The sequence below is a fragment of the Engraulis encrasicolus genome, chromosome 19, assembly GCF_034702125.1.
Source record: "Engraulis encrasicolus isolate BLACKSEA-1 chromosome 19, IST_EnEncr_1.0, whole genome shotgun sequence".
Taxonomy (NCBI): Eukaryota; Metazoa; Chordata; class Actinopteri; order Clupeiformes; family Engraulidae; genus Engraulis; species Engraulis encrasicolus.
Genome location: NC_085875.1, coordinates 48,942,254 through 48,964,753, shown reverse-complemented (window position 1 = coordinate 48,964,753; position 22,500 = coordinate 48,942,254). Strand labels below are relative to the sequence as shown.

The 22,500-nt window shown below is 44.8% G+C and overlaps 1 protein-coding gene across 2 annotated transcripts in view; it reads right to left on the bottom strand.

The window, feature by feature from the left end:
- Nucleotides 1-22,500, bottom strand: part of aqr (aquarius intron-binding spliceosomal factor) — a 162,320-nt gene that overhangs the window by 50,691 nt on the left and 89,129 nt on the right. For both annotated transcript variants that reach the window (XM_063184629.1, XM_063184630.1), the window contains exons 24-26: nucleotides 20,750-20,885; nucleotides 15,502-15,711; nucleotides 297-434 (exon numbers count right to left, since the gene is read on the bottom strand). In XM_063184629.1, the coding sequence (XP_063040699.1) occupies nucleotides 297-434; nucleotides 15,502-15,711; nucleotides 20,750-20,885 (484 nt within the window). The remainder of the gene's footprint in view (nucleotides 1-296; nucleotides 435-15,501; nucleotides 15,712-20,749; nucleotides 20,886-22,500) is intronic.

Here is a 22,500-nt window from a genome sequence, read left to right as displayed (position 1 = left end):
ATATCTGTGTGAATGAGAATGAGGGAGAGACAGAGTGTGAGAGAGAGAGAGAGAGACAGAGAGAGAGAGAGAGACAGAGAGAGAGAGAGAGAGAAAGAGAGAGTGAGAGAGTGAGAGGGAGGAGAGAAGAGTGAGATAGAGAGAGAGAGAGAGAGAGAGAGAGAGAGAGAGAGAGAGAGAGAGACAGAGACAGAGAGGGCATGCATCTGTTTGCGTGTGTGTGTGCGTGCGTGCGCAGGCATGTACGTGTGTGTGCGCACGCATGTGAGTGCGTGAGCGTCTCCTGTCTCTCTCACCTTGAAGCCGAGCTCCACCAGGTCGTGGCGTTTGAGGGCGGCGTGAGTGCAGGTCATGGCGATGATCTTGGCCTCCTTCACCAGCAGGTACTTGGACCGGTCCAGACCGCTACGCAGCAGCTCAAACGCACGGAACTCCTGCAAACACCGTAGAAAACACATGGAGAATGGGTTAGAATACAGTATATCACGGCAGTGAATACACCCCTCACAGTTTTTGCAGATTTGTGAGTATATCTTTTCATAGGAAAGTATTACAGAAATTTCACTTTGACACAATGATTAGTGACCTTTTAACAACATATTTAACCGCTTACATTTCTTGTTCACTCTGAAAAAACTAAATACAGCCATTAATGTTTGAACATGTACTCACAAAAGTGATAACATCCCGGATGAAAATCCGGTAGAGAAGGGGCTCCGTTTGCTCGAATCGTCTCGAAATGAAACGAAATGAAAAGGGATGAAAAGGGAGGTCATCAGTGTGCGTTTCAACCTTTCTTTGCATTGAACTTTTACATTTTGAGTCTGCATCTGGCTTAGATAGATTGGTGTGAGATTTGAATGCAATCCTATGGAGAATATCATGACCTGCTTCAGTAGTCACAGTGCATGTTGACATGCATGTCTCTTTTAGGTGTATTTCAGATTACCAATGTTGACAGCATCCATGCATCCCCAAACCATGTCAGTCCCACTACCATGCTTGGCTATTGAGAGGATTCACTTTTTTGTAAAACTCACTTGTTTACCACCACACATGCTTGACAACATCTAAAGCAAATTTGTTTATCTTGGTCTCAAGAGAGATGATCAGACCAAGGATATGGGTCACTGGAACTATGTTGTGTGATCTGAAGAGACCAAGATAAACAAATTTACTTTAGATGTTGTCCAACATGTGTGTGTTTTACAAAAAAAGTATATCCTCTCAATAGCCAAGCATGGAAGTGGGACTGACATGGTTTGGGGATGCATGAATGCTGTCAACATTGGCAATCTGAAATACACCTAAAAGAAACATGCATGTCAACATGTACTGTGACTACTGAAGCAGATCATGATATTCTCCATAGGGTTGCATTCAAATCTCACACCAATCTATTTAAGCCAGATGCAGACTCAAAATGTAGAAGTTCAATGCAAAGAAAGGTTGAAACGCACACTGATGACCTCCCTTTTCATTTCGTTTCATTTCGAGACGATTCGAGGCAACACAGCCCCTTCTCTATCGGATTTTAATCTGGGGTGTACTCACTTTTATGAGTACATGTTCAAACATTAATGGCTGTATTTAGTTTTTTTCTGAGTGAACAAGAAATTTAAGCGGTTAAATAAGTTGTTAAAAGGTCACTAATCATTGTGTCAAAGTGAAATTTCTGTAATGCTTTCCTATGAAAAGATATACTCAAAAATCTGCAAAAACTGTGAGGGGTGTATACACTTTCGTGATATACGGTACAGTTCAGAACGGTTCTGCCAAAGATCAGACTTGAGAACACGGAACTCCCGGAAGCTCAACACGAAACAACTATGTGAAACTAGAAATGCACTCAGAGAGTGTGGTGTACATCAGCCATTTAATTTATTGATAATATTATCGCTTTGCTATTCTTTTCCTGCCAACCACGATGCCCCCCCTAGCACCCCCTTGCGGCCCCCAGTTTGAAAACCACTGGCCTAATGAATCGACTCCAGCACTAGATATTGCACTGCACACTGCACAAAAGCTGCAGACAGTCAGACACACTGGAAATTGCACAGAAGACCCAAAATACTGCACACACACTACACATTCTATTGCACACACCATTGGCACTGTAGCCTGAGAACTCCCATACTGTCTTTAGTTCTACACAATCGTTCCGATCTGAAAGTCACTTGTGATTAAATCTAGTAGTAACCAGGCAATTTGCACTGCACTGTACACACAACATTGTGAGCACACTACATTGCCCAAACCCTGCACAAGATTCCACACAAAACAGTAAACATTTGCAGACAACCCACCAATCAACCAACCAAACAGGCACCCCAACCCCCCTCCCTCAGGGATCGTCGATGATGATAGTCATCAAGGCAATCCCACCACAACAAATGCATCAATGCTACAAATGACTCCCCAAACGATGCAGGAATTATTGTGGCACAAAACGCAGACACAGTCTGAAGTCTCCAAAAGCAACATGCTTGCACAAAGCGCGCTTTTGAATCATTTATAATGTTTTGGTCATGCCTGAAACATCATGTATATTTAAACATGTCATATGGGAGGTCAGCGGTGTCACAGTCTTTGTTATTGTCTTTTGACTTTGAGTTTTGGTGCGGCACTGAGGACACATAAACACAGGGGGGCGTTGAGAAGGATAGCTGAGAGGGGGCGGTAATTAGTTGCTAATGGGGGTGTTGGTAGGCTTATGATGAGTTATAGGGGGCATTTATTCAAAAAGGTTGAGAACCCCAGATCTACGCCGTTGACGTGATGATTGCAGCTCCCACACACACAGTTGCTGTATGTAAGATCGGCCTATGTATTGAGGCCACTGCTGCTACATCAAACACAATCGCTAGGCAGGCCGTCTATGCCACGAGATATAATGATGATGACGGTACTGTGTGTGTGCGTGTGCGCACGCGTGTGCGTGTGTGTGCGTGCGTGCGTGTATGTCTAACACAATGTACGCACATTGAACGCCCACCTTGGCTGACTTGTAATGACACTTCTCCATGGTTGGCACATACACACAATGGCACATACGTAGTCCCACCCACACACTAGCGCATAACAATGGCAGTGTGTAGCCAACATACTTTCATTACAAAATACACACTCTGCCGCCAACACATTAACATACACTATGGCATATACGGTACACATCCTGCCTGTTAAATGAGCATGCTATTGTGTGACAGAGTGTCTATTTCCACAGGACAATCAGAGGAGGAAGCTGACTGTTTGCTAATGATGTTGATGTGTGTGGCTGCCTGCATAACACATGCACTTTTATGCCAATGCAGGCTAAGGTGATACGGCTAATATGCAGGTGGCTAATGGTGTTCATGTGTGGCTAACAATACATACATGTAACAGCAACAATAATGACAGTCTTTATTGTTTGTTTATTATTTCATTGTTATTTCCCTCACAGGATGTAATGTATTGCTAGGCTGGCATAGGGAAAGTCTCAGTGTCCAAGGCTGCAAAGGATGCAAACGTAATACATCGCAAAAATGGAGAATACTGAATGCTGATGTGCAGCCAACACTATTATATTGTATCTACCTACTGTAAATTAGGTAATGATGTTGAAAACAAGTGCCAATGTACTGTAGGTGAAAGTCATATCTCTAATACAGTTCCTAATGATGTGCTAGTATGGCATATACTATGTAACAATAATGATGTGTTTGGTTTGTATAGCAATTTTCACTGATGGAGATGTCAAAGGAGTAGTCCAAATCTATATGACTATGGAACATACTCAATGTTGATGTGTAGCTAGCACATACACATCAACGGAAGCCAATATCATACAGTACAACACTGTTAAATCAGCTAAGGACTTTGACACGTCGCTACATTGTACTTCACATGCTACGGATGTCAATGCAGGCCAACTTTATACAGTACATTTCCTAATTATGTTGATGTATGGCTAACACATACATGTGTGTGAAAGGAGGGGAATATGATGTATCTTTATTAAATCAGCTAATGATGTTGACGTGTGGCTAACCTACTGTACATGTCAACGGAGGCCAATGCTTTATATTACTAAAATAAATTGCTAATGAAGATAACACAAGGCCAACACATAAACATCAGGTGAAGGCCAATACTAAATATTGCTAACACGTTGCTAATGAAGATAACACAAGGCCAACACATATACATTAGGCAGGGGCCAATGCTATGCAGCGCTAACATGATGGATAATTATGTTGATTTGTGGCTAGCGCGTCCACATGAGGTTGGAGGCCAATACTGTTGTGGAAAATAATGCCTCTATAATGTGGGAAACAAGGGCGCTAGGCCAACAACACACGGCTACGCTAACTGATAAATAATGACGTTAAAATGCGGCCAACATCAATATGAGTGTGTGTTTGTGTGTGTGTAAGCGCGCGGGTGTGTGGGTGTGTGTGCTGAGGAAGACAGAGAGATAGAATGATAGAGACCAAATGAGAGAGAGAGATGTTGTGCTGGACAGCCATGCATGATTGCTAATTACGTTAAAGCATGGCTAACACACATATGTCACAGCTAGTCTGGTTTACAATCACGCCTAAATAATGGCGGTAATGTGCGTGTAATGGCAACACACACACGCACGCACACACACACACGAGAGGCGGAGGCAAGGTGAAAAAGTGGCCTCGTGTGCTGATAATCTCAATAATAGAGCTGTCCCTCTAGGCGCGCGCGTGCACACACACAGAGTAACACAAACACACACACACCTACGCACGCATGCAGGCACGCACGCACACACACACACACACACACGCGCGCTTGCATGCACATACAAGCACACACACAGATACGACAAGTGCAACCTACACAGGTATCACACAGTGATCACTCTCTCCTCCTTTGTACCATATTTTTTTCTCTGCCTTCTCTCCTCTCCTCTTGGCTATTAATCCTCTCTTATCTTCACCCTTTCCTTCCCCCTCCCCCTCTCTCATCTCTCCCTCCCCTGTCCTGTCCCTGTCATCCTTTTATCTGCTGAGAGAGAGAGAGAGAGAGAGAGAGAGAGAGAGAGAGAGAGAGAGAGAGAGAGAGAGAGAGAGAGAGCGAGAGAGAGCGAGAGCGAGAGCGAGAGAGAGAGAGAGAGCATGTCTGCAGCAGCACTGCTGCAGCTGCTGAGTGTCTTGGGATCATCTTGATAGTGTGGCTGTAACAGTAATCTCACTGCTACCCAATCGCTCAACATGACAGTAGCAGCTTCACTCATGCCCTCTCTCTGCTGCTCTCGTTCACTCTTGCCCTCCATGCATCCCTCCTCAATTCTCTCCATCATTGCTGTCCTCCCTCACCTCCTCTCTTTCTGCCATCATTCTCTCCTTCCCTCCTGATCCCTCTCTCCATCCCTGGACTGCTCTCTCATTCACTACTGCCTTCACCACTGCTCTTTCCCTCTCTCTACTCCTCATCCCTCTCTCCACTCTGCTGCTCTTTCACTTTCACTACACCATCTCTCTGTTCCTCTCCATACTCCATCCTTCTCTCACAGCATCGCTCACCACTTCCCCCTCCCTCCTCTCCTCTCCTCTCCTCTCCTCTCCTCTCCTCTCCTCTCCTCTCCTCTCCTCTCTCCACTTCTCCATCTATCCCTCCATCCCTCTCAGTGGTGGTTTTAGGAAATCTGAGCCCCTGGGCAAAGAACAATTTTGAGGCCCACCATCAAATGATTTCATAATAATCGATAATGGAATACTGTAATGAGACGACGAGATACCTGGTTGGACAAGATCCTTGGCAATTGCCCGACCTTGCCCAGTGCAAAAAACTGTCTATGTCCCTCTCTCCACTCCTCAACTCAGCACAGACTCTGTGTCCTCCACTCTTTCCTTCCCTCACCACCTCTCTCTCTCTCTCTCCCTCTCTCTCTCTCTCAGCAGGCTGCAGCATCATCTCTCAATGCCAGATCACCTTACATTGCCCTTCTGCATGCGAGAAATTCTACCTCAACGATGGGAAGAAGGACAGACACTCTATGTGTGTGTGTAAACTGAATCCAAGAGGACAACGAGCAAACACTGGTGAGCAGAACAATGAGAGAGAGAGAGAGAGAGAGAGAGAGAGAGAGAGAGAGAGAGAGAGAGAGAGAGAGAGAGAGAGAGAGAGAGAGAGAGAGAGAGAGAGAGTCGCTAGGCAAATCTCCTCTCCTCAGCATGAGTCTCCACTGTAGGGTGGCTTCAGCCAGGGGCGAAACAACTGCCTACAGGGCCCCAGGACAAAACATTTATAGCACCCCCCCCCCCCCCCCCATACGATCTGCCATGGTCATAATGGGCCACCCCTCACTCCGAACATTAAAGTCAGCCTTTGTCCTGCACCTTTTTCTAGGATGTGCACAATCTCCACCTTTAAAGGGGTATCCCACTATTTTGGGGCTTAATACAGTTAAAATCGTTGGCTGGGGTTTATAAAGGTGGTAAAGTGTCTTTTTAAAGTGTATTTTTCATGTTAAGCGTTGTCTTACTTTAAGACAAGTTAAAAGAGGGAATATGTCGCTAAGCTAGTGAAAGTCAATGGATCCGTGTAGCATTGTACACGGATCCATTGACTTTCACTAGCTTAGCGACATGCTCCCTCTTTTAACTTGTCTTAAAGCAAGACAACGGCTTACATGAAAAATAAGACACTTTGCCACCTTTATAAACCCTGGCCAACGATTTCAACTGTATTAAGCCCGAAAATAGTGGCATACCCCTTTAACATAGGTGCAATACTGATGCCAAAGAAAGTGGATGTAACCAAGAAGCGTCATTTTGTTTCCTTTCCGGTATCCACTTTATGTCGGGTGAACGCCCCTTTAGGAGACCTTCGGTTAGGAGACCTTCGGAGTCCTCAGGTTGAGAATCAATGAAGTCCCCTTAGCGCTGTAGATGGCGGTAGCGCACGTCTTGCGCAAACACCTCAAAAAGAGAAGAAGAAGGGGGGACAACGCCCCCTTAGGAGACCCAAACTTGAGCACTGTAGCAACCCAATGTAAGTAGGCTGCCGGATGTGAGTGCCCGGCGTGACTTTCTCGTCGGCATTATTTTGTTTTTATTATCCAGGAGGACTGAGCTGAAAACTGCAGCAGTCACCTTGCACAGTTCTAGCTGCTCTGAAGCATGTGCGTGTCTAAGCAAATCATCCTGCACATTTGCAATGTTAAATGGAAAGTTTTGCACAAGACTATAGCCTAAAATTTAATGTAGCTAGCACTCGGGAAGTTTCTGAGTTTTACTCCTTACATTAGTGAAACATAACATCAGGATATCCTATCCTACCAGTTAAAAGAATATCTGGGCATAGCCTTCTCTCTGAGTTAGAAAACAGCAGCTATGCCGCATATTGTGTAGTTATTATTTGGTGGTGCAAAAACAACACGCGAAACCATGCCGCTTATTGTGCCATTATTATTGGTGATGCCGAAACAACAAAGCCAGATTGGTGACTAGAGCCTGCCTAGTACATTTAGACATAGCCTACTCATTTGATTGTGCCACGTAGCCTAGCCTACATTTAAAAGTGTCAGTGCAGAATTAAACTGGGCGCTGAATATAAATATTGGAGTCATTCTCCCTCCGTTACAGTCAGAGGCGCGCGCACGCTCTTACTTCTGTATTATATGAAAATATCCTAAAACGGTCACAACAACTTTGTGGTGGAGGATACTTGCGGCGGGGGCCGAGACCGAGTTGTTACGGGACACTCTAATATTATTGAAGGGACAGACCATGCTCGATACTTTACCCGGTCTAAATGTAGCACTCGAAAAGTTATGCCGCATATCGTGCAGATTATTTGGTGATGCCAACAACACGCGAAACTAGGCACATTGGAGACTACAGCCTATAATTTAGACATAGCCTATTCATTTGATTGTGCTACGTAAACGTATAAGTGTCTGTACAGAATCAAACGGGACGCTGAAATATTGGAGCCAGTAACTTCGTGTCCGTTGGATATTGAGCAGATGTGTGTGCGCGCGCGCACAACTAATTTCTCTCCCATCTCTTTGCTCATCAAGCCTCCGATCTCCAAAAAGATACGGGCACTCATGAGGATAACTATGAGCTGTTTAAATAGGCCTAATGTGATGCACGTTCTTCATGACATGACATGGCATGGTTTGGCCACCCTAAATTCAACATGACTGCACTCGCACATATCGTTTTAACATCCATGATGGAATTGTCACTCTTAATGTGCAAGTATTAGATATGAAAAAAAATATCCTAAAACGGTCACAACACCAGCGGACCCGTGGTGGTATGGTGGATAGCCTATTTGTGGCGGGGGCCGGGGCCGGGGCCGAGGACGAGTTTTTACGGTAGGCTACAATCATATAATAGAAGGGATAGTCAGGCGACACAGCGCGACTCACATCGGGCAGCTGTGGTACCGCAAAGCATTCCTGATGGTGGAAATGAATGCAAATGCATGGAAATACTCGGGCGGATATCCGGGCACTCACATCCGGCAGCCTACTTACATTGGGTTGCTACAAGCACACGCTTTTGCATTGAGCGGGCGTGTTTTGCGTTATCTTTGTTTGATTCAGTATTTTTGCTGATGCGCTCCCACATACAACCTCACAATAGTGCCCCCACCACCAATACAAGAGGGCCCTGGGCCCAATGGGCAAATACCCTGCTTGCCCCTACCATAGCTCTGGCCCTGGTTCCAGCTGCAGCTGCAGCTGCAGCTCTGGCCGCATGCATAATGAATGAGTTACTATTTTAGCATTAATATTAAACCCGATCAAAACATGCAATATTGATGGCCCTATTTATAGCTCCCCACCGGCTCCTCCAGGTCCACCGAGGTGAAATGCAGCCCTACTCCTACTGCCAGGAATAACTGTGTGTACATACGTGTGTGTGTGTGTGTGTGTGTGTATGAATGCATGCAACTCAGTACTTCTACTAATGCGTGTGTCTGTCTGTATGAAAACGTGAATGAGAGAGAGAGAGAGAGAGAGAGAGAGAGAGAGAGAGAGAGAGAGAGAGAGAGAGAGAGAGAGAGAGAGAGAGAGAGAGCATGCACATCTACTTGCGTGCATGTATGTGTGTGCATCTGCTTGGGAATGTATAGATCTGCGTGTGTGTGCGTGCTCAGCTGAGCTCAGTAAAATGTCCCGTCTCTGTGTTTGGCCAAGCCAAGGGGGGCAGTGGTGTATTAGTCAAGGCTACTGAAGAGGCTGTTTTGGCAGAGGCAGCAGCGGCTGCAGAGGCTAGTAAGGTGATGGAGCAGCAGCTTCCAAGCACACACACGCACGCACAATAATGAGGTTATTGAGGTTATTTGAGGTTATGGGGGGCTGCTGTGGTTATGGAAGCTATTGAGGTATTGGAGCTATTGAAGCTAAGATAGGTGATTAAGCTATTGAGCTATTACGAGCACACTTTTCATTCCATTCCATTCCATTCCACTTAACTGACACTAATCCAAAGCACCTTACTACTACTCAGGTACGAGCTCTGGGTTACAGCCCTTGGAGCTATTGAGGTTTCTGAGGCTGCTGTGGTTATTGGAAGCTATTGAGATACTGAAGCTATTGAAGCTAAGATGATGAAGATATTGAGCTATTGGAGCACACATTGCACTGCATTGCATTGCATTCCGTTCTATTACACCTAACTGACACTTCAAGGCAAAAGCACCTTACTACTACTTAGGAGTGAGGTGATGGCTATAGTCCTTGGAGCAATGTGAGGATATGGAGGCTGTTGTTGTTATTGAGGTTATGGAGACTCCACACGGAGACACCTTCTCTCTCTCTCATTCACACAGATACACACATTCTTTAAAACAGGCTGCTGAGATGAGAGGCTGCTGTGGTTGTCTGCTTCCACATCAGGGGCTGGAGGACAGCAGAGGGCACCGGGTTTCTATTCTGCTGCCCTGGCCAAAACACTCACCCCACCCCCTCCCTCTCCCTCTGTGTTGCTATTTTGCTGCTCAGATTTCTATTCTGCTGGCCAGGCCAAAAGTATCACCTCACCTCCCACTGTTACAAGCGGGAGAGGAAGTCAATGCTTCACAGTAGCACACAAATTACACTCATATGCGCCATCATCTAAAGCAACAATATACAGTTCTTCTCCAACTTTGAATTTATGTTTGCAGAACCATTTTGGTTTGTCAGATTGTAATTTGGTGAATTGACATCAACTCCCTCCGTTGCCAAAACAGCAGCTGAGCAAAATTTTGGAAGCTGGTCGGTCGGATACGTAGGCTTTGCTCATCCTGGTTCCATATATGCCATACCAAAACCATGCATTGCAATCTGGCAAAACTGTGCTCATGAAAAGGGTAATCGTCCTTTCTATTCTGAAGTGAAGCAACGGCGGTGAGTGGGACTACACCCAGACACTGGAAGAAAATCGCCAATTCCCATTCATCTCTAAGGTAGACTTGAGCCAATGCCTCTCCTTGCAAATTCTTGCTTAGTCTACTCTATTTCAGGCAAACAGTTGTTTCTCGTCCGGTTCAAAACAAGGCAAATATTTTTTTTGGGTGGACCATTTATTTCAGAGAGCTATTTATATTGTTTGAATGACCAATGAGCATTGTTAGTTAGTTGACTTAATTGACTGCTAGAATTCTTTGAATGACAGTCAAACGGAACCACCGTCCAACAGTGCCGATTCTCAGCATTGCTAAGGAACAAATCCGGACATTAAGGGCTGAAGAATCCTTGCAGATCAATCGCGGATGCTTCAAAACCATTCAATGAAATACAATAAAAGAAAGCTGTCCATGTATACACGTCAATGGCTCAGACACCAAGCAGACAGCCTGTAGTGGCCACCAGCAAGATTTCTAGTAGTATAGAACATATGTTGTATGTTCCACTGGACTGAGTTCCGAGTTCTCCCTCCCCTGCAGGAGCCTTGGGGTACTACTGCTCGACCATGTGGCCACAGGGATGTATTACTGGACGGGCCTACCGGGCCCATGCCCAGGGGCCCAAGAGTTAAAGGGGCCCTGAAGCCTAAAGCCTCCATATTTCCATTTTCTGTTCACACTTTTCACATTGTTCACATTATTTTCAATTGTTCTCAGGGGACAAAACCTCCAAAATGTCAACAATAAAGGGACTCAAAACTCTAAAACCCTACATATTTTTTTGCAAATGAGCAACATCTATGCGGGGGCTTTCCTGCTGTCTGGCCCAAGGACCAATGGAGTCATAATCCTTCCCTGTGGAGCGAATTGCATTTAGAAAATACAAGTTGCTAACCACATGCCACATGAATGAATGAATGAATTGAAATAACTGACCCGCACAGTGCAGTCGAAGCGAGGGCAAACCGCCAGACTCGAACATCTGGCAACAGTCTGGTTCAATTCCTATTTACAGTAGTGGGAATAACTCTATCATTGTGGTGTGGTTTGTCTTGGACAAAGACTCACATTAAGGCATTGCATTGAGAGATGAGGGATGAGTGTTCGGACAGGGCCTGTCGCATTTAAAGATGTCTGAGGTGTAATGAGGTAAACCTGGTTGCCTGGTTAACACCGGACCCTCTCAAAAGTAAAATAGTCTGGATAGTAGGAGAGTTATGGTTTGCGATTGCCTGTGGCCATTTATTGTTTTATTTGGCATACTGGTATATAGATTATAGCCAAAAAGTCAGTTCTATCTATTAAAACAAACTGCAAGCTTCCGTTTGTCAAGTGGTTCGTGCCACCATCTTTTCACCTGGGACATAACTTCCATTACAACAGAAGCTATTCTATTATTAAAGAATCGCTTTTTGGCATCATGAATCGATGCAGTATATTGTGAAAAGAATTGCGATGCATCGTCGTGACATTTTCTTTTCTGCACACCCCTATGGTACAATGGCCTGCTGAAACGCTCAGCTCCAGGGTTACGTTTATAGTAGAGCACACATTACTTGTTTGCACTGCACTAAACTGATGATTTAATCCAAAGCACCAAAGCAGGTATGGGGTATTGGTGACAGTCCCTGGAGCAATGTGAGGTTAGGTGCCTTGGTCAAGGGCACTTCGGCCATTAAAGGAGGCGTAGGGAGGGAGCCACATGCACACATTCTTCAGGGCAGGTAGGGGGTGAAATTAAAACCTGTAACACTATAATGCCATGGCCAACAATGTAACCCCCAAAGTGGAGGCTGGGATATCTCAATATCTCAATAAATTATACAACATACACCAAAATAAACCAAAAACAACCTTAATAATACACCCTGCACATTATTAAGCTTAACAATATTCCCCGAACATTATTACTACATCGCTAAGTTATTATTCTACATATCCCAGTGCACTGACTAGCAGACCTACACTATGGTTGTCAAAGGGGATGCAAAGAAAAATAGCGCGGCACGACCCATGTAAGAGTCTTGCCATGGTAAAGTTGGCCTGCTCTAACTACTTGGCCACGGTGTAGCAGAGATGCATCACTGATCCTAAAGGACATTACGTTAAGCCAAATTAAGGTAAAGAGTCGACTGGAATGGACTACATACAGTATATTAGTGTTTTTCAACCACTGTGCTGGGGAACACTGTGAGAGATGTGTGTGCCGTGAGAGATAGTCTGGTGTGCCGTGGAAAATTATTGAATGACTGTACATTGTTAATATAGACAATAGGGTTTTATTTTCAGTTAACAATTACAGTCGGTGGCATGTCTTGGAATTTTGTCCTCGAAAAAGGTGTGCCTTGGCTCAAAAAAGGTGGAAAACCACGGCAGTATATAATATCATACCACCGCCACCACCACCACACCCCCATACCAACCAAGCCGATAACGTCTTTATTGGTTTCTGATGCTTGAATACTAGATCTATAAATCTGTAATGATGTCTTTACGTAAAATAAACACAGAGGTGATGCACAGGATCAGGCATGCAAGGAGTGAACACACACACAAAAATAGGCAGGCAGACAGAGACGCACACATATACTCACAGGCACGCACACATATACACACGGGCACACACACACACACGGTCACACACACGGACACACACACACACACACATTAGAATTCAAAAGGGAGGTGAAATGGCTTCACCTTTCCCACAGGAAGGCCCAGTAGCCAGTTAAAGATAACAGGAGATCTTGCCTGGTTATCACCAGACCTAATTACAAGAGAGATAACGTCTGGAGACCTGCCTACTGTAAATCAGCAAATATGTGCATCTAAAATAGTAACACGTGGATGCACATGCACAATACACATGGAAATGCAACATGTAAACACAGCAGTATTTTCCCCATTCATAACACCATGTGGAAATGCGACACACAAACTTGCAAACACGCACACACGCAGGGTAATGCAATGAAATGTGTGTGTGTGTGTGTGTGTGTGTGTGTGTGTGTGTGTGTGTGTGTGTGTGTGTGTGTGTGTGTGTGTGTGTGTGTGTGTGTGTGTTTGCATTTCAGCACTTGCATTGCGCAAGTTATTCATTTATTCTGCATTTCATCTAGTCATGTGAGGACTTCTGTTGGTGTTACGCAATATGAAAATTAACTGTTAGGGCAGGTCAGGACATCTCTTTGTCACTGCATTAGAGTGTGTGTGTGTGTGTGCGTGTGTGTGTGTAATCATGTGCTATGACTCAGTTGACCCAAGTCACATGCTTTACACAACAGTTTCCTAGACCACACCACACACAAACAGATTCGAACAAACACACACACAAAAACACAGTCCTCTATACATTACTCACTCATCTGCAAGTACAAACTACAATCTCTTTGACACACAGGCAATTACACACACACACACGCACGCAAGCACATGCACACGCGCACGCACACACACGCGCGCACGCACACGCACACACACACACACACACACACACTTCAGCCTCGCCTAGCGGTATTCAAACATAATAATAAGGTCTCTGTGCACTTTGACAGAACTAAAGGTGCACTTAGACCAAACTAAAGGTGACCCAAGATAAACTCCCCGTCTCTGCCTCTTGCATGCATACACGCACGCGCCCACACGCAATCTTTTCTGTCAGGCTAAAAAATAAATCGATGGTTTCCTTCACCTTTACTCAAATCTCCAAGCTCACGCCCCACAGCCCAGCACGCACGCACACACACGGTAAGCCCATGCACCACTGCTATACACACACCAGCCTTCACTTAATACCTCATAGCAGACACAGTAAACACAACTCATTGGCATTTTAACACACAACTCGCATTCCTTTACATACACACTTAGGTAAAAGGGGAGTAAATCACAGCCTCCATGAGGATACGATTCTATATTGATTTCGGTAACAATTTGATTATTTCCGATTCTTAAGAATACCCCACAATACGATATGATGCGATTCGATCGTCATTTGTAGGATCGATCCATCAATTAATTATCATTTACACCACTGGTTTATGCTCAGAAACTGTCACCTTATGTGCACCTCTCAAAATTTGACTACCCGCAGTTAGCGGCAGCAGAAGCTGCTGTGATTGGTCCTCTCGACCAGAGCCCTGTGCTCGAGAACAAACAGCTACTTCCTTGTTCTAACCTTCACTGGGCTACGGACTGTGAGATGCACACAATAAGTGCCTGTGCTTTGTAGCTTCATTTATTTACACAAACCAAAGACAACATGTGCCCTTGCAAGTTACAATGCTGAAGTTACATCGGGACAGTTAAACAGTGTTTCCATAGAAGCATTCTGCTTCGTGCGACCTGTTCTTGACAATGAGCCACTTCCTTGTTCCAAACTACCGACCGCGGTGGCAGCTAGTACGATCAAAATGCAGGTTGACATTTATTAAAGGTTTCATTTTCATTGTCGTCGAGTCTGTATCTGTGTAGCTACAAAGCAACAGACACGTATAGTTTACTCCTTGTGGCAGTTTGAAAAAGCATCTCGCTGTCCCTACCATTGTGACGCATAGCACACCCTAGTGATCGAGCAAAAAGCAAAACTGTCTGCATTGACTGGCGGGCGACAGGCGGCAAAGCGAGTATACACAGCCTAAAACTAACATAAATGGAGTAGGGGATGCTTTTCCGTACTCGTTTGTGTGTGTTTTTCTGTGTAAGAGAAATGTCTGTGTGTTTCTTGTCTGCTCTGCACAATGCATTTTGGAATACATTTGACCTTTACACACACACCCACTGTATATACAGTACAATCTGTGCAGTTTGTACACCAACATGCACATTCATGGCTAGGATGCATTGCACTCCCATGGTAATATAGCTAAAGAATGCTAAACTGGGCACCATATGTGCATGGTTTTACCAAGAGTGCACGAACGCACGCACGCACGTATGGACGCACGAGACACACGCATATATGCACTCGCACACACACATTATCTTAATCTCAAAGCCCATTCTTTTAGCTCTAGTTGTGTGGAGATCTTCTTGATGTGCCTGCAGCACCCCTCAGCTATGTCCATGTCCTCTTCACTCAAGCACACACGCATACAGACACACACAGACACACAAACACACACACATTCTTACCTCTAGTTGTGTGAAGATCTTCTTGATGTGTCTGAAGCATCCCTCAGCGATGTCCATGTCCTCCTCGTAGGAGTGGCCGTGGAAGAGGGGCTGGGGCGCATTGTGGAAGTACTTGGGGAAGGGGAAGAGGCTCGCCACCAACTCCACCCCCACCTCACGACCACCTTTAGGCTTCACTTTACTCATGTACTCCTCCCAACGAGAAATCACCTGGAGGAGAGGGAGGGGGTGTAATTAATGAATGTATATTGGCCTGATTTCTGATATGGGTGGGAGACGTGACACCTTGTTTTTTCGTAACATTGGTTAAAAACCTACATAACTTATTTTTCCTCTTAAAAACAAATGTCAATAAAGAAGATGTGGTACATTATGTTTCATATTAGTCTTAGATGAGAAGAAACTTTTTTGTTAAGATTTATGTAAAGGTTTATATGTCAAATATCCTGCGGTGTGACTGTAACATTAATGAAACCTGGAATATAATATACAGCTCCAGGCCACTTTATTAGAATAGCATGAAAAACTTGATTTATTTCCATAATTCCATCAATAACGTTAAACTGTCATGGATTATAGATTTAGTTTTAACTATTCCAATCATTAAATTGTACATTTTTACATTGTCTTCCACCTCAAAAAACCCATGAATTGGGAAATTCGCATCATCATTAGAATCACAATTTTCTTCATCAAAATTCGGGTCACATCAAATCAGTTGAAATTTGGTACTTTCTACATAACATGCAATGTTCAATACTTGGTTAGGACTCTCTCTGTCTTAATAACGGCTATGATTCGCTTAACATTGAAGTCAATGGCAGAAACAGTTCATGGGAGTTATGGAAGCCCAGATATCCTTGATGCTTTGCTGTCAGCTGTTCTTGTTTGCTGACCCGGTGTCCCACACTTCACTCTTCAATATACCCTGTACATTTCCATGCCACGTTTTGGCGCTAACTCACCAGTTTAATTCTATGATGAATGGGGTTTTATTTCTGCTGAGCTAGAATTAAACTGGTGAGTTAACACCAAAACGTAGCATGGATATCTACGTATGTTACGCCCTTAAACGTCAACCACCCATATATAGAAAACAGACATATACGCAGGCACACGCACACACACGCACACACACACACACCTCTAAGTATACTGCGCAAATACTGTACTGTATATATATATCCCTCAGGAAACACATACAGTACATCTGCACACCCCCATATGCTACCTTATTCACTTAATTACCTACATCACATTACCCACACCCACAAACACACACAGACACACAGACACACAGACACACAGACAGACAGACACACAGACAGACAGACACACAGACAGACAGACACACAGACAGACACACAGACAGACAGACAGACAGACAGACAGACAGACAGACAGACACACAGACAGACACACAGACAGACACACAGACAGACAGACAGACAGACAGACAGACAGACAGACAGACAGACAGACAGACAGACAGACAGACAGACACACAGACACACACACACACACACACACACACACACACACACACACACACACACACACACACACACACACACACACACACACACACACACACACACACACACACACACACGCACACTAATGAATGGTAGTTGGCCTGAGGTGGGAATAACTTTTCCTGCTGATATTAAGACTGAAACCAAGATCATTAACCCTCTCAAACACACACTCAAACACACACTCAAACACACACTCAAACACACACTCAAACACATGCACACGCACACGCACACCAAGATCATTAACCCTCTCAGGGCCCCGCGGCAATGAATACTATGGAGAACCACAGAGGAGCAGGGGGCACGGAGAGAGAGGAGGGGAGATGAGGAGAGAGACAAAGGGAGAGAGCAAGAGTGAGATAGAAGAGGGAAGACGAGGAGAGAGAGAAACAGGGGAGATGAGGAGAGTGAGAGATACAGAAAGAGGGAGTGAAAGAGGAAGGAGAGAGAGATATATATATATACAGAGAGAGAGGGGGGGGGTGAGGATGGTGAGAAGGAATGAGGATAGATAGGGAATGTGAAGATCGAGAGATGAATTGGAGAGAGAGATGGGTGGAGAGAATTAACAAAGAAGAGAGGAGAGAGAGAGAGGTGGGGAGAAAATGATGCCATGGGCAAAGAAATGAAACAAGAACGATAGATTAACAGGGGTATGGAGAAAGAGGGAGAGAGAGAGAAGTAGGGAAGTGAGGCAGAGCAAGGGGAATGGAGGAGGAGGTAATTGGGGAGAGGAGGAATGAAGAGAGACGGAGTGGAGAAAGAGATGTAGAATGAAGAGAGAGAGGGAGAGCGGGAAAGGAGAAGACATAATGGAGGAATACAGAAGGAGAAGGGGGATGGAGAGAGGAAACGGAGTAGGACAATAGAGAGGGAGAGGGGGAAAGGAGAGAGGAAAAGGAGAAGAGGGAATGGAGAGAGGGAGCAGGAGAACAGAGAAGGAGAGAGGGAAATGAGAGAGGAAAATGGAGAGAGGGAACGGAGGAAGAGCGTGAACGTGGTAAGAAAGTAAACCACTAAAATGAAAGGGAAGAAGAGGAAGAGGTTTCCTCTGCTCCTGGATCAGATGAGGAGGAGAGGAAGACTCTGACAGACCGGGAGTGGGGGAGGAGGAGAGGAAGACTCTCAGAGACAGACAGAGAAGAGAAGAAGCGGATTTGGATGTGTGGGCCAATGGCTTTGGCAAAGAGAGAGAGAGAGAGAGAGAGAGAGAGAGAGAGAGAGAGAGAGAGAGAAAGAGAGAGAGAAAGAGAGAGAAAGAGAGAGAAAGAGAGAGAGGGGAGGATGGATTTGTGCGTCTGGGCAGCTGCTTTGCTTTGGCAGAGGGAAGTGAAGTGAGCGGCCTTCATAGCCAATCCCGCGCTCCGGCGAAGAGAGACGGCTTATCGGCACGCAGAGCAGAGCTGTACTAGTCCCACTACCGCTCCCGCCTTCGCACCAGCACGCTATCACAATCGTACCACACACACACACACGCGCACACGCACACGCACACGCTATCACAATCGTACCACACACACACACACGCGCACACGCACACGCCATCACAAACACACCACCCCAGCACCTCACACACACAAACGCGCTATCACAACCACACCACCCCAGCAACACACACACATCTTCGCATGAGCGAGCTATCACAACTGTTTCTTAGCATGATGCCAGAGGCCACATAGGTATGCCTGCCCACACGCGCCTGCCCGCCCGCCCGCACGCAGGCCCGCCCTCACGCACGCACACCCTTTGAAGAAGTGTGCAATGCTAACACCAGCACGCCACCTTCCCCTCCCCAAAACCCCTCTCTTACTCTGCAACCCGCTTCCCATTTCATGCTAGCAGAGCGCTCCAAAAATACACTGAAAAAAGGGGATAAAAAAGAGAACAAAGCTGGATAGCACTCCTAGCGGAAAAGGAGAGAGGTGATTTCTCCCGCTGTGCTGTGAATGTCCCTTCTCTTCCTTGCCCGTTTTTGTTTATTCTCCTTTTTTCCTGCCTATTTTTCTCACCACCCCGGAGAGAGAGAGAGAGAGAGAGAGAGAGAGAGAGAGAGAGAGAGATATGGAGGATGCGGTTCTATTTATGGGAGTGTGTTGCTGATGAAATCTCACCCCAATGCGCACACCGAAATGCAGACAAACAAACACACACACGCTAACACACACAACAGATATGCGGAAAACACAGGCGGAGATACTCAAATACACACATTCACAAAACAGAGCCCAAGCGATCAAGCACTTTAGCCCTTTTAGTCATTGCAAATCATTAAATGCATGGAGTCATTCATGCTGAGAGAGATGCAGAGAAGCTGACTACAGGAATATTATCAACAAAATAACAATATAACAGCTGTGTGTTTGGAGGTGTGCTTGGTGAGTTTTAGGCCGGGAACATACTTACTACAGGATACACGGGCATGTGCACTTTTTGGGCACGAACACATTGCCATGCAAATTTTATGTCAATTTTGTGCGCTAGAGCAATTGTCACAAGGCAAGCAGACACGTACATACATAGGGGGCAATATTGACAAAACTGTGAGGGGCGATATTCCGAACTTCCATATTGAGTTTTGCGGCAGAGTCAAACAATGGAGAAAAGCATTCATGAGAGCCCCGTCGGCTATCTGCCCCCTAGATAATACCTCCAGTATCACTAGGGGTGGGTATTGGCAAAGGGTTCACGATTCGATGCGCATCACAATACACATGCCACGATGCGATTCTATCACGATGCATTGCGATTCATGTACTACTGTGATGCATTGCGATTCATGTACTACTGTGATGCATTGCGATATTTACTTCAGTAAATGTGTAAAATACAGCTTATTTGTCAGTTGCTCTGTAGCTTTCTTAAGTCAGTTCATTCTATTTAAGCATTCTATCATCTGGGAGAGAGCTTACATCACAACAGAAATATTACCTATTCTCTACTGAACAAAATAACCCGTGGCAAATCGAATTTTATTGTTATCAAATAATCAATTGTCATGAATCCATGCAGTATATTGAGAAAATAAGTATCACGATACCTTGTCATGAATCGATGCATTGTATCGTGAGAGTAAGTATCGCGATGCATCGATATGACGATTATTTTGCACACCCCTAAGTATCACACAAAGTGCTCCAGTCATCATGAGGGAAGAATGTGCCCTCGGTCGCATGCAGAGTTGTAAGCACACAGCCTTACTGCATAGACTGCATGCAACGCTGTGTAAAAGGTGTGATCATGTTGTTCATGAAACGAATTAAAGCTGACTGGTTTGCGTGAAAATGTGTGTTTGCATGTGTGTGCTTGGATGAATGTGTGTATATACCTGATAAAAAAGTGCTGAGACTAGTGTGTGTGTGTGTGTGTGTGTGTGTGTGTGTGTGTGTGTGTGTGTGTGTGTGTGTGTGTGTGTGTGTGTGTGTGTGTGTGTGTGTGTGTGTGTGTGTGTGGTGTGTGTGCATGCATGTGAGAAAGACAGTGTGTATGTACCTGATGGAGATAGAAGTGTCCCGCGGCCTCACAGGTGTCGCTGAATGTCTCCAGGAACATCAACTGTGTGTGTGTGTGTGTGTGTGTGTGTGTGTGTGTGTGTGTGTGTGTGTGTGTGTGTGTGTGTGTGTGTGTGTGTGTGTGTGTGTGTGTGTGTGTGTGTGTGTGTGTGTGTGTGTGTGTGTGTGTGTGTGTGTGTGTGTGTGCATCTGTATGTTTACCTGATAAAGGAAGAAGTGTCCGGCGGTCTCGCAGGTATAGCTGACATCTCCAGGTACGTCCAGACTCTCCTGTAGCCGAGCCACCTCCTTCAACAGCTCCAGGCGACGAGCCAGCACGTAGTTCACACGACCATACCTACACACAAACACAACACACAACATTATGACCTAGGAAAATTGCACTTTTGATACATACTGTCTGCCATTTTGAATTTCCAGTAACACACATTCCTAGCTACAAAACTTACTGTACTTTGGCCATACTAGTAAGTATTAGTTTATTACTTAGTCAATATTAATGAACATTTTGGCAATAGGCAGCACAGTTTTAATGAGCAGCATAGCCGCAACACCTACTCTGGCCAACATATTACACAGTGCACCTTTAAAGGAAAATGATAACTCTGCACCATTGTTCCACACTCCCAAAAAGTTTAATGGCATGAGGTTTCAATTATCTTCTGTTTGATCCAGCACCTGATACTAATTGCTGTGTGCAAATGGGTGCTATATGTTTACTACAATGTGCAATTATGTGTATTCCGTCTTTGGGTATCTTTGGTATTTGTTTATTTAATGTTTTTAATATATTTTCTGGGACTTTTTGGGGCTTTTTTTTAGATAGTTGAGACGGAAAGGAAGCAAGCGCAGAGAGAGAGAGACGGGGAAGGGTCTGCAAAGGACCCAGGCTGGAATCGAACCTGGGTCGCCGGTGCAGAGCGGTGCCCTACCGTTTGAGCTAAGCCTTTGACTTCGATATTCGATATTCGAATATAAGTCGAATGTTAAGAAAATTCAAGACATTCGAACGAATATTAATTGGCCATTAATATTCGAATCTGACATGGGTATTGCTTTTTTGGGTATTTCATTGTTATTGATTAAAATCATTTCCTTGTAAACATCGCAATTCACAGTCTCAACTTATTTTTTCCATGGCTGGTTAATCACTACAGCTGTGTTGAGGAGAGTTGCGTGCGTGGCTCATCTCTCTGTGTTCCGTAGCAGGACACTTGAGGCAGGCAGTCTCCCCCAGAGTCCGCATAACAAGCAGATGAGTGCTGCAGAGTTCCATTCAAGTGAATGGCTACAGTTAATAAACAAAGCATCATCACATTACTTTCTGGAGTTGTTGACGAGTTTCTGGAATTATGTGATTCAACCCACAAGTACCTGTGATTACACCAAGAGTAAGATAATAACTTCTTGTTTTGTGGATTTTGACCAAATTACCTTCGTTGGTCTGGGTGTCAGATCAGGCAGACTCCAGGTGATGATTTTGTTAGCAAGCTTTTAGCATGTTTTTTAGCGCACAGCTAGTTTGTGTAATGTTCGTTTTTAGACGAGAGCAGTCATCTTACCTGGACCTACAAACACACTACCTAAATGTCTGTCATTAGTGATAGAAAATAAATACATATTTGTTGATATTGGTGCTGTGTGCTCAATTCTCATGATTCCCATATGATCCAATTCAAAATTTAACTTGGGCTACAAGTTTGACATGGCTGCTAGCTTTGCCATGTTTTAATCTGCATTCACACCTCTAAGTACCGTCTTCTTATAAGTGCTGAACGATCGCTAAACAATAATTGTTGGTTGAATGCATGTTGTTAATGGGCCATTAGGCTACATCTCTGGTTGGAATAGCCTTTTACTAGTCACTGACTGGGGGAGAGAACAACTTCAGCTTGACATCAGGTCTAACTGGGGCAATTTCAATGGTAAAAAATATGGATAAATATTCGAAT